At 41.1% G+C, this 19,699-nt stretch overlaps 1 protein-coding gene across 4 annotated transcripts in view; it reads left to right on the forward strand.

Moving 5' to 3' along the window:
• Positions 1 to 19,699, forward strand: part of LOC111870049 (insulin gene enhancer protein isl-1) — a 252,674-nt gene that overhangs the window by 230,753 nt on the left and 2,222 nt on the right. For all 4 annotated transcript variants that reach the window (XM_023862008.2, XM_023862007.2, XM_023862009.2 and 1 more), the window contains one exon: positions 12,447 to 12,628. In XM_023862008.2, coding sequence (XP_023717776.1) covers positions 12,447 to 12,596 — 150 coding nt within the window. In that variant the 3' untranslated portion in view covers positions 12,597 to 12,628. The remainder of the gene's footprint in view (positions 1 to 12,446; positions 12,629 to 19,699) is intronic.

Consider the following 19,699-nt stretch of genomic DNA (forward strand, 5'->3'; position numbering starts at 1 on the left):
GGCCCGGGTTCGAACCCGGGTCTGGTCAAGTTGGATTTGTAGTGGACAAAGTGGTGTTGGGGCAGGTTTTCTCCTAGTACTTCGGTTTCCCTTGCCTATCTTTATTCCACTAATTGTTCCACTTATCCACTTATCATTTGGGGCGGTTACAATAGGCCAGAATTGGCCGCAGTACATGGGACTTAGTCCCACCTCACTAGCAGTAAAGAAACTGTGTGATAGCAACAAATCACTTGAAGACTGAAGAAGAGCAGGTTGTCTAAATATTAGGGGGACCTGTTTTAAAACTGACCCACATCATGTAAAAATCAAACGTAGTTTCAATGATATGCAATATTTGGATGTTGAATCCACACCGACGTTTTGATGGAAAATTTTTCAGTTATTTCAATATTCTGATCTCCTTGTTCTTCCAGGCCAGTGTATTTTTCCGACTCTCGCATGTCAAAGGTTTTACTATTCTCCATGGTTCATCCGAATCGGCTTTTCGAGGAGACTTCCTAAGCTGATGAGGGTAGAATATTCAACATGCGAACTGCTTCGGGCAAGATCACATGGAGGGGATATTGTGGGATTTGTTGCCTCGGAGACATAAGGGAGATTTATGAAGTTCTCCATTTCACAAAAGTGGAAATTATTCCTATGTTTATTTCACTTCGAGTTCCGTAGAGAACCATTTGCCTGGTATCTGCATTTAGAAACAGTGTGCACCAATAGTACAGCAAATTATTGGTTGAAATGTCTGGATGCACAGACTTGACTCCGCCATTATGCAGTTTTCTCTGATTACCATTATTCACACGCTACCACACATGCACTACCAAAATTTACATTAAATACAATAACAACAATAGAAATATGTACACCACAAGAGGATATAACACATAAGCATGCCAACAGAATGTTTTATGGGATAAGTAAGCATTTTTGAAGACCCCATTTTTTAATAAATGATGCTAAGTGTTATAAATGGCTTTATGTCAGTATGTTTTTAATCCTTAATATTTTATTTTCGAGTTTCAGTTGATACCTATTGTAGTATATATGTAGTCACATATTATGAAGTGGATGAACAATAGGGAATATTAGAATTACAAATTATAAATCACTCCGTCCAATGTGACCTGTAAGTTTTTTACTACGCAAAAACTTAACACCCTTACATGTTTCGGTCTCTGTGGACCATCTTCAGAGGGCAAACATCACTACAAATAGGAAACCACTATCACATAATTTGTTTACACGCAAAGTATGTACACTTATATGTTACAACACACAGTACACAGAATAGAACATTTCACAAACACAGCAGTTTCCTGGGAATGTAAGTTTTAAAAATGTATAAGATTCCTTGATGCTAATTTATTAAAAGTTTTTTAGATTGTCAATGATTAAAATTCGTAAACCATGCAGGCTCGTGTTCGTCCTCCCATCGTCTCTCTTATATGGGGCAGATATTGTGCCACCTGGCTATCTTGGAGTGGAGGTTCTTTATATCGTCCAGGGTTTGCTCGTGGCTGCTGTGCTGTTTTCACTGTCAGCAGCAACAGCCTAAAGTAGGCTTATGCGATCTCCTTCCTGTCTGTGTGTCCTTCCGTCCTACCATGCTCCTAGGTACCGGGGTCTCTTCTTCCACGAGACGAGATGTAGGAACTCTGACTAACAGGACAGCGGCTCCCCTCCACTCTCTCAGTCTGAGACTGAATATTGTCTGTGTTGAACGTCTACCAAATACATAAGGCCCGCAGAAGGGAGAACACTGAGTATAACACCCAAAAGACAGAGGAGACGTCAGTTGCTAGGGAACAGCGGCGAACGCATTACTGCCATTGCAGGCGACGGCCTTTATATTATCTTGTCAGTGTAAGGAAGTCCAGTTTTTTATTCTGCTACCCCTAATTTAAAAAAAAAATAAAAATAAACTTATGAGATTACTTGTTTCTGTGTCTGTGTGTGTTGCTAGGCAACGACTTTTTAAACACTTTCCCGCAGCAGCGACTACACACGAAACAGCAGAAGAATTGTTGGAGAGTCGTTTTCTATGCGGCCCGTGTCCTGTAAAAGAAAAGTTTTGCTTATTTCTTCCTAGGACATCTTGATTTTGTTTTGGTCTTGTAGAGTAATAAATAATTTGTTATTGTTTGCGGTTCCATACATGCCCATAATTTTAAGGTACCGAATAAATATTGTATTTGATTTTATACTTGAATGTCGGAAATACGAAAAATAAAATAATATAAACAGTTTTAAACTCTTTATATTTCATCCTTACTAATGTGATGCATATTGCTTATTACCCTCGCAGCAAACAATTTGAAAAACCTTCAGAAAGTTATAATCTTCTGAATAATACACGTAAATGCCCATGGAATTCCCTAAATAAATATTAATTATTTTTGTTCTTACTACCATTTATAGAGATAATTACAAAACTATGCAAAACTGAATAGCAACGCGTAGTTCACATTTTCTCTTCTTCCGTCTCTCTCCTCTCGCTCGCACTTTGGAGCGCAGGGCTGATTTCTCAGTTTAATGATCATTTTTACAGACGGTGGAACTCCTTGGACGGGCGATCAGCTCGTCGCAAGGCATTTACCGAAACACAGGGCAACATAAACACAATATAAACACATACTACTTACACATACCAAATATCCATGCCTTGTGTTGGATTCGAACCCACGATCTCAGTGTCCGCGCGAGCGAAGACAGTACATACTTTAGACCGCTCGGCTACCGTGGCCGGAAGTCCACATATAGACAAACAATATGTAAATGACAATTTACGAGTATTTCCTTTTGTTGTTGTATGTGACATGACTAAGTCCGCGTTATGTGTCGATATTGTTCGCTATACGGAAGAGAGACAACAAGTTAGGCAAACTCCATGACTGGGCTCAAGCGGTACGATATTCACGAAGACCATTCCATTGTTGTCAATAATAACAAGTACTGTAATTTGATTTTATGAATGAAGCACTAATCTCTGAATTTGAAATAGCTTCATGAAATACAATTACGCCATTCCTCTTTTGTTTCCTTGAGTTCTTGTCATGAGTAAACAACCTTCTTGGATGTGACGCTGTAGTATCGCTTATTATTCTACCCTGAAGACGGATGTAGCATGTTCATCAGAAACACCGGTAAACAAGACCACACGGTGTCTCTTCACACAAGACAGTAATCTTCAAAGTCACCATCATGAGAACCTCAAATCTTACATAATTGTTCTGTCATTTCACGTGATCTTTGTCGACCTGTGCAGTTGACGTAGCGTCTTTAAATGAACCAACAAGAGAGCAATTGCATCGGCCCGAACTTGTTCCATTCCATTTTGCCACCCACAACACACAGTCCGGTTTCATGAACGTACGTGTACATAAAGCAGACTTCTCGGAGGGGGGGGGAGCACCAGACGGATGCTGGAGGGGGGGAGGAGCGCAATCTCGCCGTCCCATTCTTGTACAAATGTTCTGGAGTAGCGTGTTTGCGTGGCAAGGTTATGTTGGAGGCCTGCCATTTTGGGATAGCGTCCCCTACCATCAGCACTTGCTTGCGTGGTCCACTAAATTATGACCAGGCAGTTACAGCCATTCCCAGCCACATGAAGTTTGTGATTCGAACAGGAGTCCCTGCCTGCTATGGGATTCCATTTTATTATCCATAAAGTCTGGATTGGGAGAAAACCGTGAAATGGAAATTTGGTCAATGGATTCTGTATGTTCCATGTGATCCAAAAATTCACACCATCTGCTCGCTGCGTCGGAATTGCGAAGACAAAGTATACAGTACTTATTTACTTACTTACTTACTTATGGAGCCGAGCCCTTCTTGAGGAGAAGCCAAACCTGCAGCTACTCAAGAATTTCCCAGAATTTTATGGAACCTGAAGATTCATTACCGTGTTCACAAGAGCCCTCCATTGGCCCCTATCCCGAGCTAGGTCAATCCAATCCATCCCATCTTATCTCCCTAAGATCCTTTTTAATATTGTCCACCCACCTACGCCTTGGTCTTCCCAGTGGGCTCTTTCATTCTGGCTTTCCCACCAATATCCTATATGCATTCATCTTCTCCCCTATTCGTGCTACATACCCTGCCCACCTCATCCTCCTTGACTTGATCACTCTAATTATACTTGGAAAAGAGTACACGTTATGAAGCATTTTTCTAACAAAGTTATTTTTTACGGTGAGGAGGAGTTACCCTACCCCCAAGCTGGAGGACTGCTTATTCAATACATTCGCAGCTTTCCTTCATACCTCTTTGAGGTGCTACCTGCAGACTGAAACTTGTATTAAGAATGAATTAATGTTCCTATTTCAGTTTCTTCTGTTTCCCTTCATGGAACATCTGTTTTTGTAACAGCAACGTCATCATTGTCATGTTTAGCATTTCACTGACAGGCCGAATTTTGTAGTCAAGTGGTTGGTAATTTATTCTTACAGTATTCGGGGGGGGTCCCAAGTTAAACTGGCTTTCATAATTGAGGATTTTCGTTCTGTCCCTTTATCAATCGTACTTTCAGGATAGCACATCCAGTATAGTGATGGGCAACGTGCTGGATAGCTTGGTTTCGATTCCCGGCAAGAGAAAGTTTCACCGTTCTCCACAACGTCCAGACCGACTCTTGGGCCAACCCAGTCTCCTATCTAATGAGTACCGACGGCTGCTTCACTGGGAGTAAAGCGGGCGGGCCGTGAAGCTGACCACTCACATCCATTTAGTGCAAGGTCAAGAATGAAGCTATACTTCCATTCAAGGAAATGACTTCATGGCCTGATAATTAAGCACAGGGACAAATTTACCTTTTGCCATCAGGCAGTTAAAGAATAACAATTTAAAGTAGACACCAGCGCTTTCTTCCACAAGCATCCCTACTCATTCGTTAACGAACCTATGGTTGAATCTTCATCCATAAATATACCAAGAATTAATATCTAGAGTCACAGTATCTACTTGTTTGCATTTTCCAAGTATTGACCTTTGTATTTTTGCGTACAATTTATCCATATATCAGAAGTATATGCTGTACAGAGTAATTTAGAAATATTCAATTAAATATGCAATAATAATAATAATTTATAACTAGCCACATTGTCATTAGGAGACATAAATATAGAGACCTAGTAGTCCAGGTTAGGAGTTGGATGCAAGGCTGATGACCTTGCTCCATAAAAAAATATTCTTTCGTAATCCAAAGGAGTGAAAACCGGAAGAAAAATCCGGCAGAATTTTCTAAGAGAGGCTGTGGCTGAAAAGAGCTGTTCTTCCAGCGAATAATGATAATAATACATTAGGAATTAATAATTAATAATAAAAAAGATATCCATGTAAACAGGCCGTGGAAGCCCGTAAGGTTGAGATGTCGGGGTTCCCACATTTTCTAAACAATCTGCTCACAGAGGGTACTGAGATTGTCAGGCTCACACACCGGCAGCCCTTTACCCCAGGAAGATTTCTGGCACTCATTTCCGTCAGGGTTTGAGTCAACCCCAAGGCATAGTGGGGCTGGAAGGGTTAGGTCAACTGAAAAAACAAGTGACCCATTAGTTAATATCGTTACGACCTCTAGGCTTACAATCAGTCGTAGGCTTCAATGTTCAGAGATATGAAGGAAGCATTACCAGTAAATCGTAGGATGCAATGACCGACTACGAAATTAACGAACATAATTCGATTCCCGTCATGGATAGAGATTTCTCTGTTCGCTACCAATATTGGACAATATCTGAGTGTAAACCAACACCGCTTCTTTCTTCACCGGAGGTAAAGCTACTGGTATGTGCTATCCACTTTCGTCTTCTGCTGGCAGTAAAAAGTGCTCTGTTGCTGTATGCCTATGGGCCTAAGTAGTGATAAAGGTTCATCTGTAGAAATGTGAAAGAAACATTTTCATTCAAAGATATTTTTACGTTTATCCCTGAAAGATATTTTATTTCCACGTGTTGGTCTCCTCATATAAGAGATCTCATGTCTTGAATGTTCATTTCTTGTGAACTATGTCAGATGTCATCTCTAGAAAATGAAATACAAGGAGGTCCCACACCCAATTAAATAAAGCTGGAAGATAAAGTGGTGAAATTTTAAAAGAAAAATGCCTTCTTCCGTCTTCCTCTATTCCATTCTTCTTTTAAAAGTACTTCTCTTTGTTTTCTTGTATCAAGCTGAGGTCCTGTATTCATTTTGTTTTAATCCAAAATGCAAAAAATAAAAAAGTTTTTTCCCTTTGTCTTAATTTCTTCCCGTGGAATACGAAAGTATTATAACTTTTCGATAAAAAGGGCTGTTTTTGAATAGTATCGGGCCAAAGCTGGGACTAAAAACCGTGTACGATGCTACGCTGAGTTGGGGAGGGGGGCTGAGCAGTAATTATGCAAATTGAGCTCTCTGACTTTGAGTGGTCTGAAGTTTTCCTTCAGTCGCAGAGATGTCTAGCTCCCCCCCCCTTCCCCTAGCTTCTCGTCATTCCCTTCCTCATCACTCATCATTAAGGAGAAAACGGAATGAATACGTACTTCCCTCATTTCTCAAGTGCAAAATAAACATGAAGGGTTTGCATCGGAATATTAGGAGCGCGCGCTCGTGTGTATGCTGGGGCTGCACTGCATGTGTTTCGGCGCTGTAAAATTTGATTCCGGCTCTTGAAAAGACAGACATATATGGCATCGACGTTACGATACATCTGTGGGTGATATGTCATAGCACAAATGTCAGCAAGACTTTCAGAACAATATTTCAAACAAAGAGGTTCATTTTGAACTTCCACCAAATATTTTTTGTCTTTTCCGTCTTGGGTTCTATCACGAGCAGTGCAAGATTTTGCTCTTCGCCATAGCATTCAGACCGACTCTGGGGTCCACCTAGCCTCCAATCTAACGGACACCTAGTGCTTATTCCCAGGATTGGAAAGGCAGGAGCGTGAAGCTGACCACTCACTACCTATTGCCGAGGTCAAGAAAGGTGGAGCTATATCTCCACTCCCCTATATGTCAGTATGGAACAGTGCTTAACCAATTAAGTACAGAGACAACTTCTCATTTGCCTCCTTATTATTATTCTTATTCAATCTTGACAGATTAGACTCTCTGTCCTGTGCCTATTAAGAATCAATCATTTTGAAATTGTAAAGTTACAGACAGTTTGTAGGACTTCTTGGACTGGTGATCGGCCTGTCGCAAAACCGCTACGTTCACAGGATGAATGTTGGACAGGCCTTCATGCCTTGAGTGGCTTTCGAAGCAACGACCCCAGTGCTTCAGTGAGCGAAGATATTTCATGCCTTACACTGCGCTGCCAATGTAATCGGATAAATATTTCTTCAGATGAAAAAATAAAGCCCGTATCTTCTCAATTGTCCGGTGAAAAGTGGATTAAATATAGCTAATAATTTAACCCTGTGATAGCAGAAACCCAAATGTCACTACTGCTAATACCAAAGGACCCGTCAAATTCCAGGCGTTCGCAGATTTTCTGAAGTCAAAATATTGTGCAGTGAAATGTTGTTAAAATGCATCTGCATTACGAACCATAACCCGGAATTCTATGTCAGCTGTGAGTTCAGAAGCGTCAGAGGATTGAGAATGAGAACTGAAGGAGTAAAAGAGAGGTAAAACGGAGTGAACCTGAAAGTGTTTATTTCATTTTTAATTTCCCTGTATAATATAACGAATTTCAGAGTGATGAATAGCACCTGTCACGTAAACCCTTTTCCATCCAGCGAGCGAAATATTAACCCAATGTGTTGCAATAACCCACCCAGCCCATGAATACCGAAAGTTTGTTGAAAGCTGCATCTTGTAAGATTCGGTTGATGCTATAACAGTCAAAGCAATCAATAGAATATGACTCATCCTCCTCCAAGAATTTTATGCAGATAGTTTCGAGAATGATCTTTCCCTTACTCAAGTTAGAAGGAGCAAGTATCACACAAAAACAAGACACATTTAGTTGATATAAAAAAAGTAAAGGTATCCCTGTAACAGGCCGTGGAGGCCCATAGGGTTGTGAGATGTTGAGGTTCCCACATTTTCTAGACAATCGGCTCATAGATGTCGGTGAGATTGTCAGCCTTACGTGCCGGCCGCCTTTTACCTCCCAAGGGAGATACCTGGTAGTCATTTCTTTTAGATGGTGAGTCGAACCCAGGGCCATAGTGCGGTTGGAATGGTTAGGTCAATTGATAAAACCCAATTACCTCATCGGGGATCGAACCCGCGACCTTCCGGCTTGTAGCATAGTGCCTCAGCCAACTACGCTCCCGCGTGCCCCTTAGCTGACATGTGCTTAAAGAAATGATTACTAGATCATCTGTGACTGAATTGCGGTTCTAACAAAGAAAACACAAGACATCACGCAACTTTTCTTTTACTTAGCTACTGCGGTACTCCCGAACGATTATAACTCTTGTAAACACCGGATTTATTGTTTATGCGCTAGGCCCGCATCATATAGGATAAGGTCTTCTAGCAGATACCAGAGAGTCAGGACGGAAGAGAACATCGAAACACAAGAGGTTTTGTACTATCTACGTAAAAGGAACAAATGCAAAGGAAGCCAGGGATTGGACAAAATAATGGGCCCAGTACAGGTACTGTATACATTTCTTTATTAATACGGTGTTGGGCCACATTTGTCTTCAGTACAGCTGTAATCCTTCTTGCTGAATTTCGTGCATTGTTCTTGAAGAACGTCTTCAAATTGCTTTATCGATGTTGGAAGTGGGAATCTGTTCCTCACTGTAGTCTCTAAAACAGACCAAAGTGTTTCAATGCTGATTGTGCTGGTCATGTAAGATGTTGAAGTTCACTTTCATGCTCTTCAAACCGTGGCTGAATAGTTCCAGCTGTGTGAATGGGGGCGTTATCAACTTGGGAAACTGCGTCTTTGTCCGGAAATTACGTCTGGACCTTGGGATGCACCTGATTACCCAACCTGTCTACATACTCCCTTGTAGATACCATGAAACTGCTGCCCAAACCATCAGAGAACCTCCCCTGTGTTCCACTGTTGGAGCCAGGGTGTTTCCATTACTTTGTTCACTACCTGTATTTTATCTGAGTGTGGGTTGTGACTTCTGGTAGATAAACCCAAGCGGGGTACGTAATATGTGACAGGCAAGTGGTAAGTTATCTGACTACAAAATATAAGTGATTTTCTCGGATTTCTAACGGTAACTACTTAAGTGCCTCCACAAGTTCACCTCCGATCTGAATACCTAGAAGTTCAAGTAGAGAAGAATAGAATTTTATTTATTTTTTTACTTGAATGCGCCCCCCGACGTGTCGACAAGAGAGAACATAGACCTAGATGTTTCCTCTGAATGAATATAATAACTTCCTTTGAAAATATAACAAAATAAAGCGCATGTGATAAATTACGATTCTTCCTTTAATTTTATTTGCAATTCAAACACAATTTTTTAGGATTTTAACTGGTTCCTTTCCAGAAAACGGCTAATCCAATATTTCTAACTCTTTGAATTGTAGCATAAGGACGAGAAGGGGGAAGGGGGAGACAGAGAGAGAAGATAATTTGTGGGAGTTAGTAAAGGATACTACTTTCAGGAAGGAGGGGAGAAAATGTTCCTGTTTTGAGGGTTCTCAGGTAGTACCACTAATTCTTCTGGCAGAACTTTCAAGAGACTGTAAAATTTTTCTTCTGAAAAGAGGGAAGGAGTTACTTCACACGATCGGAATTTTTATATTAACGCTGGAAGCGATAGCACACGCTGTGGTTCATTTCATTTAGCGCATACCAATTGACTACGAGTATGACGTTTTAAACCATGAAGCGTGCAGTCTCATATGCGACGAATGAACAATATTAATGCAGTGTAGTAGTTTTAGCACAGTACGACACCTGAGGGTGGCCATTTAGTGCCGAAACATATTGTGTCGAAGGTGATTTTTTTCCTACGGCGCTACAGCCCACATTTGGGCCTAGGCCTACATCCATGAAACTCTCCGTTCCACTTCGCTTTACTAGATCTTACACATACGGTAGGACTCCTTGGGCGAGTAATCAGCTCGTCGCAAGGCCTCTACCTGTAGACAAACACAGAAAAACGCACACAAACATCCATGCCCTGAGTGGGATTCGAACCCACAATCCCGGCTTCCGAGCGAGCGAAGACAGTGCATGCCTTAGACCGCTGGGCTACCGTGACTGGCCGTCGAAGGTGATACTATAAGAAATAAGGAACAGTTTGTTGCATTGTTGACGGACTGTGTAGTACAATAAACATTATTGGATATAGTGACGCAACAGGATGATTAAATGCAGGATTGGCAGGTCTACGTTAGAGCGAAATTCTCATTTAACACTTGGTTACATCAGGGGGCAATTTCTTTTACGTTAACCTTTGGAGGACTACATGTGAAACATGCAACGCGACGTGCAATTTGGGAATTACACCGCACTTATTCTAGGGTATAGAAAAGCTACGGAAAACCTTGATGGAGCTAGCCGCCCGCAGAGCTTACCGGATGGAAACTGACCTCATATGCAGCATTCCCAGCCTCGCATGCAAATTTACGCAGCTTTAGTCCCTATCTCTGCTGTTGAATTGCTTCATTTGGCAACGTTTGCAGTGTTTCTGTCGTGTACATGTTCTGCAGGAGCAACGAAAAATTTTAGATGGTACTTGCAATTATTATACGAGCTTACGTGCTTACACTGCTTATATTCATACTTGTGTTTAGTCATGACATGTCAATATCTTTTGAAGCCTTTCGAATGTTTTATGAGATTTGCTGGTCGTTCAATTAACAAAGGATCGTGTATTACAAATCGCTGTAATTTCCTTCTTGCTGGTCATCTCCAGTCCTTGGATCCTCATTTCGTCCAATGTACGGAACTGGTCGATGAGACTGCCTGTGGACTGGACTCCATGGGATGACTTCAGAATTCCTGTTGCCTGTAACTAGATCGTCTGTCTCGAACAACTGACATTTGGAAACTATGATTATAAAGAAGCAGGCGCTCCTCTGTCCTATTTCAGATAATTCTTTGTTTATATATTGCTTATAATTGATCGAATTATCTTGCAAACAGGAATAGGGAACGCTGATGTTTTTCACTGATGGCATTCTGCTCTGCCTGAATTTGGTAGTTTTCACTTGTTACTGTGGCCTCGCTAACCTCTTGACGCAATTTCCAATTAATGAAATTCCTGTCCATTCGTTTAAGGTTTTAATCGGTGTGACCCTTGATAATCGTCAGGAGTTCTGAAATATTTTTGACATGTGCATACAAATCTGAGTAGCATAGCCCCTTGGGAGAAGCACACGTCAATACGGTTAGGGGGAGCGGCGATTTATAAACTATGAATGCTAGGTTAATGTCAGGCCAATCACAATGGTCGCGAAGTCTAAGGAGTGAACCGTCTTGGTCCACTCGAACGCTGGGGTCGTGGGTTCGAATGGATGTCTCTGTGAGTTTATTCTGTGTTTCTGTTGTTCTTTGTGTATGTACCGGCCTTGCGACGGGCTGATCTCCCNGTGGTCGCGAAGTCTAAGGAGTGAACCGTCTTGGTCCACTCGAACACTGGGGTCGTGGGTTCGAATGGATGGATGTTTATTCTGTGTTTTTGTTGTTCTTTGTGTATGTACCGGCCTTGCGACGGGCTGATCTCCCGTTCTAGGATCCCTACCGAGTGTGTACATGCTTAAGAAACTGAAAAAGCAGCCAAGGTACAAAGGTCTGTAGAGTCAGAGAGAGAGAGAGGTAGGGGAGGTTATGTCAGGGGTGGAGGATTTGTTAAGGGAATAATTGCCTCAGTCTGCAGTTTGCTTTGAGTACGTGTCTCTTCTACGTTAATTATGAATCAAATATGACGCCAAGATAGTCTGTTTCATTGGTCCATGCTCATTACTGGGTCGGTACTGCGGCGATAGCCATGCAGTTACCTGGAAAACAAATTCATTGTGCATTTCTTCATATCAGTCATTATTCTGTTTTCGGGACCACGTTTCTAAATGGCATATACGAGTATCATACACGTAGATTAACTTCTCAGCTGTTAAGTATATGCTTCATAAATTTAAATGGCTACGTTAATGTCATTTTCAGCTGATAAGAGATCATTAACTGAAACGTTGAAGAGTGCGGGGTCAAGTAGCTTCCCTGAGGTCCTCCAGCCTGGTTAATCAATATTTAAAATTCAGTTCCTACCTCACGGGAAACATGCAGTGTCTGTATTAAAAATCATAACTGGTTAATGTTCTTTAGGGGAATATTTTTTGTTCATTGTGAAAATCACATAAAACATAAATACACGGTTGGAGAAAAATTCAGTTCCTTTATGTAAACGTAGATGGTTCACGTAGCAACGACTGCTCTAAGACGGGAGCAGCAAGATGTAGTTTTGTTGACAGTGTTGTGTAGGATGGCCGTGGTCATGCACTCCCCACCCCGTCAAGTCAGCTGTGATCTGCTGATTTCAGATGCACGGGTATGATCTGCACGGGGCGCCGCCCCCCTCACACGACCTCGGCCCCCCGCCCAGCGACATGGCGCACCCGGACTCGACAGATTCTTACGTCACCTACTTGGAGAGCGACGACAGCCTGCACCACGACACGTCCAGCCCATAACGCGGGCTCCGCCGCCGACTCTCGCATCCAAGGTACCTCGTCAGAGCAGCCTGTCTCGAAACTGTGAACTTACTTTATTCAGTATCCTTAGGGACATACATTTGATACTGGTAGGCATAAATCTGTATGATATGGTACTGGAAGAAAGCATGCAGTATCAGTGTACTGATAGAGGGTGTAATTTATTCCGAAGTACTGAAACATCGGAACTCTTTACAGTGCACAGAAATTGGGGACATAATTCAGTCGGTTATTAGAAAGGAAGAAAATCTGTTAACAACCGCTGTAAATGTGTAACAAAAATGAAATTTAGTGTAAAATATTTATTATTGAATTCGGTTAGATAATCTAGAAAGTTGAGTAAAAATCTCTAAATTCGATTAAAGGATTACGATATCCGTATGAATGTCCTATATTGATACACATCTCCATATAGAGAGACATCACTTCATGAACTATTCTCATGTTACCGTTTAATTCTGTTTTCATTTTCTTCCGTATCACTTTTTGTAATATGTTTGAATGCGTAGGCTCAATAACATGCCATAAACAAATAATAGAGGATAAGAACGACATAAAATGTTGAGATTTAAATTATTATTCCGGAAATATGTGAAAAATTAGAAGACAACATGAAAAATAATGCTACTGTAAATTTGGGGAAAGTTTAATTAAAAGAGATAATTCGTCATATCTGCTATTGCAAGATTCTGTATCGACGCAACAGAGTTTAACAAGGAGACACCGCGAGATGAGATGGCATTATTGGGCTGAACAACATGTAGGAGAAAGTAAGATGATTAGCAGGGGCGGGCAGTTAAGGATAACACAGATTTTCCTCTGGGGTATAGTAGAAGGGATGGAAACTGCGTAAACATGCAGCTCAGACAGTCCTGTCATTTAGTGCCGTAGGAAGCCACTTTGTTTCGGGTTTGGTTTTGTGGGGCCTAATGGCTGTAACTCTCGGTCACAGTGGGCGTGCGGTCTAAGGCATGAATTGTCTTCGCTCGTTCGAACGCTGGGATAGTCGGTTCGAATCTCACTCAAGACATGGATGTCTTTGTGTGCGTTTATTCTGTGTTTGTGTTGTTCTGTGTGTAGGTGGAGGCCTTGTAACGGGCCGATCCCCCGCCCAAGGAGTCCCACCGACTGCGTATATGATGAAGAACATGAACAATCGGCCGAAGAAAGGGTTGTAGAGCCATAATAATAATAATAATAATAATAACGGCTGTAATTGTATATTCTGATCTCACTCCAGAAATACTGCAAAATATGACAAACGCGCAGACAAATCTAAATTCATGTACTGGTCCCTATGCTTAACTAATTGAACACTACGTCATGAAGGCGTATGGGGGAGTGGATGTATTACAGCTTTAATAACGTATCTCTTATAAGGAAATGAGTCTCAGAAGAATGAAAGTTCCTAAATAATATATGTGAAATAGCATAATGTTCCCTAAATAAATGTTGACAATTCTTTCCATTTTGACTGTAATTTATGGAAATATTGAAAAAGTAAAATGGTTTTTTGTAATATCCCTCTTTNTTTCTATTATTATTTATTAAAAATAATAATAATAAAAATACAGTTATAAATATAATACATAAATGTGATTATAATACAAAAAAGTGGGTTATTACATAACATTTTTTAATATTTTCATAAATTAAGGTCAAAATGAAAAGATTTGACAACATTTAATATATTAATTTTGTTTAGATCCGGAATAGAGCAGTCGATAGAGCGACTGCCTACGGGCTGGACTGCTGACCACTCTGAGTTCGAGTTCTCCTATCCACGTAGTCTAGACCCGCACTGGGGCTCACCCAGCCTCCTATCCAATAGGTAAAGGGGGCTCTTTTCCCCGGACTAAAGTAGCCGTGGCATGAAACTGAGCATTCACCTCCCACTAGTGCCTAAGTCAAGAATGCGTGGTTCAATACATCCACTCCCCCATACGCCTTCATGGCGTAATGCTTAATTAGTTAAGCCCAAGGACAATTTTAACTTTTTGTCGTCATGTGTAACCAGGAAATCAAGGCCAAGCCACACCAGTATGCTAGCTATATATTTAAGCCATTATGACTGGGTACGACGGCATTCGAATCGTAGAGTCTTTTAGGCAACCAGTAGATTGTATTCCAAAAGGAAAGGAGCGATGTAGTTGTTTACACAAATTTCATATCCCAGAAGCCCTCTTCTCAAATGTCAGTCAGGGCGCTTCCTCGCTTGTAATTTTAGGATATTTTATTCATTCTCTCTAGACTGGTGGCTTGAAAATAGTCCCACCACCGTTTTCTCACATATTCTAATGAAATCTCTAATCGTTGAAATCCCGTTTTGTCATATTAGATGTTTTATAATCTAAGCAGTTGAAACTTGAAACCATTCAAGACTGTATAGCAGGATTTTGTAATGGTCCGTTTAGCCTAATCTGTTGCCATATTTTTAAAGTTGAGGATGTCCATTCATTTAGGCGTTACTAGCTAGCGTGTAGATCCGGAAATTTTCCTCAGGTAAATGTCAAAGTACATTTCTTATTTGGCAGTAGGTAGTATTTGAGACATATATTTTGAGGAAAGAAAATAATTTATTTTTACGATTCAATAATGAAAATATGTAAATCACAACACTTGACGAAACATAAGTCAATAAATTATAATTTATTGACTTATGTTTCTTATTTTCTACTCAGATCATCCATAAAATTAATAATATAAATTTTATGGATGATCTGAGTAGAAAACACGAAACAAAGGGCTGACGTAATAACTATGCCTATTAATGAAAGCCTTTCGGAAAAGAAAAATTTTTCTCATGCAGACAAGATTTCTAATCATTTGAGCCCTCCTTATTAGTAAACGCAAAGTATAGTCCTTGTGTTAACTAATTAAACACGATGCCATGATGACGTATGAGAAATGGGGAGTATAGCTCCAGCAGTCTACAACTCGGCACTAGTTGGAGGTGAGTGTTCAGCTTCACGTTCCGGCCACTTTACTTCCGAGGAAAGAGCCCACAGCACCCATTGGATAGGAGGCTGTTTAGAACCCAGAGCCTGTCTGAACGCTTTGAAGTGGAGAAAAATAATTTGTCTCTGCCCGGAATTGAACCCCAGCCTTCCAGTCTGTAACCTTTTCCATACCGGCTTTGCTATTCCGGCTCGTTTTTCCTGTTACTAACATAAGAATTAAATTTCCTGGCATTAACGATTTAATTTCAAGTTATTTCTGTGACCAAATCATGATGCGATGCCATCAGAAAGTTGAGAGCTCAGTTCTTTATGAAGTTCACGAAAATTGTTCATTATAATGCGAATGTGCAAGCTGTTGTACCGTGACATGTCAATGTGATAGATTCTGAGAGAACAGAGATACGCAGGCGGCTAATAATCTTAGGCATTATTAGGTTTGGTGTATTTATTGGGGGTCCAGTGAGAGTGAGATGTGATACCACAGTTTCAGTTATCCGTGCCTTTAAGCGCAGCCTCCACATATCAGCAGTGATCTCTTGTAATTTAAGATTATTATATAAATATTTTTTTTTTCCTTGGCACTACAGCCCCAGTGGGCCTAGGCCTACCTCCATGAACTCCGTTCACTTCGGTTTTTCTAGATCTTACACATACGGTAGGACTCCTTGGGCGAGTGATCAGCTCGTCTCAAGGCCTCTACCTGTAGTCAAACACAGAAAAACGCACACAAACATCCATGCCCTGAGTGGGATTCGAACCCACGATTCCGGCTTCCGAACGAGCGAAGACAGTGCATGCCTCAGACCGCTCGGCTACCGTGACCGGCAAGATTATTATATATTTTCATTAATTTTCATGCCCTATGCTCGAATTGGCTAGAAAAATACATATTCTAGAACTGGCATTAGGTGCACATAAATGACTAGCTTCATGTTTCGCTGACTTTGTCTTCAGAGGAAGTGCTCGGTACCCGCTCATAAGGTGCTCCTGTGCCTCAGAACTCTTCGCTAAGGAAACAGAATGCTGACTAGTAAAGACAACACCACACGCTGTGGAGGAAACACGCAAACCAGGGGCATAGGCAGTCATAACTGAAAAGTAGACTACGAACGTGAGGGGCGAGCTGCCGAGACAAAACACCATGGACAGACATACATTTATGAAACGGACGACACCCCGTGTGAGGTGAAATAACATGCGCCCAAATAACGTGGGTATAATAGAAACTTTAGAGGATTTTATCTGGTTTCACCTTGAAACGAGAACTACAGCGTGTGATATTAACACTAACTAAGACAGTGAAGCAGTTTTAACAAAATTTAATAAAATAATTGTAACATATCAAGACACCTGAAGATGGCCGTTTGGGGCCTAAACATGTAGTGTCAAACTATAATGTTAAAGTAAAATTAAAATTAAGTAGTGAATAAACAAGTGTTGCAATATTGACGGACGATAAATACATGGACGTTAAGTTAAACAGAATACAATCTTGATTGATTATCACTTTACTGGCCTGTGAAGTTACAATTTACTGAATTACTAATAATTAAAATATATATTATGCTCCAAGTTCATTATATAGGACCTTAACTTAAAGCAGTACCTGCTGTTCCCACATTATTTCAAGCAAATAATTATGCATGACACAATATTTGTGACTTTCCTGCAAATTTTGAATTCTTATGTCATTGCAGATATTTCAAATCGTGTTTGAAAATAAATGTAAACTTCTGTATGTGATTTGAAGTTCTCACAGCCATGGTTATGAAGAATCGTGTGTTCTAGGATATAAATCAGTGTAGTTCATTGAAATTCAACCGACATTTCGGATGAATATGTTGCCTCCTTCATCAGGGTCTAAGAATAAGCAAAGAAAGAAACCAGTATGAAACAGATCTGCCTGTCTTATTCTTTGATCCTGAAGAAGAGGACGACGTGAACCTCCGAAATATCCGTTGACGTGCAACGGACTACACGGCATCACACCTGAGAAGTGCGGGCTCTACGATATGGACTTATTGTGTCTCCTTATACGTGGTAGAGGCATTAAGTTCGTGGAATGTGGTTTTTTTTTCCTTGGCACTACAGCCCCTGTGGGCCTAGGCTTACCTCCATGAACTTCTCCGTTCACTTCGGTTTTTCTAGATCTTGGACATACGGTAGGACTCCTTGGGTGGGTGATCAGCTCGTCGCAAGGCCTCTACCTGTACACAAACACAGAGAAACGCACACACACAAACTAAACATCCGCAATTCCCGTACGACGCTTTGCGGCCATTCCACGAACTTATTGACTGTGGTAGTGTTTAGGCGGGTGGACTAGAAATAAGCGATGAGAAAATTGATTATATGCCAATATCTCGCCGGAGAAGTGTAGGAAAATTTTACCTACTACAAGGACAGCTAAAAGAATGTTCTGAAATCTATGAGGTAGTGAATTATTCAACTGCGCATTCAGTAGCTAGCCCATACAGCGTTGTATTGTAGGATGGCTGAATGATGAATTTGAAGGGATTTGGAAGGAAGCGATCCTGGCCTAGTCGAGATACTCCGGCCGCATCTGCCTGGAGGCTCTACTTCACACCTGCTTTCACCCTAGTTTCCTGCTCGGCTTATTCTTTGAACCTGAATATGGAGGCGATTTTTTCCTCCGAAACGTCTGTTGACTTTAAGTTACCTACATGGCGTTATATCCCAGAAGATAATAGTCTTCATAGCCACCGTTGAGAGAACCTCAGATTGTACACGAAAAATCTTCACTGAACTTATGACAGAGCTCCAGTACTGGGTAATGTTACTAAGAAATGGGAATTGTCTTCAGGATCGAAATAAGAGGAAGGTTTCTTTCGTGAGATCCTCGCAACGATCCAGGTCGGTATACTCCATTCTCCAGTGCCTGTCTCAACATTCAGAATAAGCTGAACTGTATTTGTGAAGTGTTGTCTCGTCTGATGTGAAACACAGCCTTTCTTTCTAAATAAGAACGAAAATTCAGGATGTCTGAGAACAAAGCATTGGACTTACGTAAGAGGAAGTTGCAAGGGAGCGGAGAAATTTGTATAAAGTGAACTTCATAATTTGTGCTCTTTGGTTATTATATTTGGAGTAATTAAATTAAGAGCCGTAAGTTTGCCGGAAAGCGCATGAGAAGAACTGGGAAAGTCAATTTAAATTCCGTAGTTCAAAGGAAAGATCATTTAGGGACGGAGATCCAGAGGTGAGGGAGCTCGTATTGAGCCCTGCGTCAGAGAGGGAAGGTGTGAGAATATGGCAGGACTGAACTTCGTTCCGGTCGGGTCAAATTGTTTTTTTTTTTCTTGAAAATGTGGCTAACCTCCATGTCCCTTAAAATTAGAGGATTTCTTGTCCAGCTGAAAAACTATCAGCTGCCATTGGAAGAGTATTTTCATCTCCTGCACTATAGATATAGTTACCGTTATCCTTGTAATAGGCCTTTGAGGCCCATAGGGCTGTGAGAGGTCGAGGCTCCTACATTTTCTGGAAGGTCGGTTCACAGATGGCGGTGAGTTTGTCAGCCATACGCGCCGGTCACCTTTTACACCCCAGGAAGATTCCTGGTACTCATATCTGCTGAGTCGACTCCAAGGCCATAATGCAGCTGGAAGGAGTAGGTCAACTGAAAAATAAATTACATCATCGGTAATCGAACCCACAACCTTGAAGCTTGTGCCTCAACCAACTACGCTACAGCGTGTCCCCACTCCGGCAAAAAGAGTATGCCCAATTAAAGGTTAGGAGATGTGTGTGTGTGTCGTGGTTAGTTGATCACCTGACCACAGCTGTATTCTTCGTTAACCCGTTTCGCTAGAAGGAAAACTTACTTCTATCTACATTATACTGTCCTCGCAATTTTGGGGAAAACTTTTCTTTACCTCATGTTCTGGCCGAAAGCAAAAGTTTGATTCCATTTTATTGCAAGACACTCTAATAGACCTCCACTCCCCTCCCCCACAATCATTTCCGGCTACAAGAAAACCTTACAAAACACTGAAACAGCAGAGCAGTATGCTCCTTCTGCACTACACCTTACACACCTGAAGACGGCCAGTTAGGTCGCAATATATAATGCTATATGATAAAGAAACGCAGACGTGTGAA

Source organism: Cryptotermes secundus, unplaced genomic scaffold (genome assembly GCF_002891405.2).
Source record: "Cryptotermes secundus unplaced genomic scaffold, Csec_1.0 scaffold165, whole genome shotgun sequence".
In the NCBI taxonomy this organism is placed as follows: Eukaryota; Metazoa; Arthropoda; class Insecta; order Blattodea; family Kalotermitidae; genus Cryptotermes; species Cryptotermes secundus.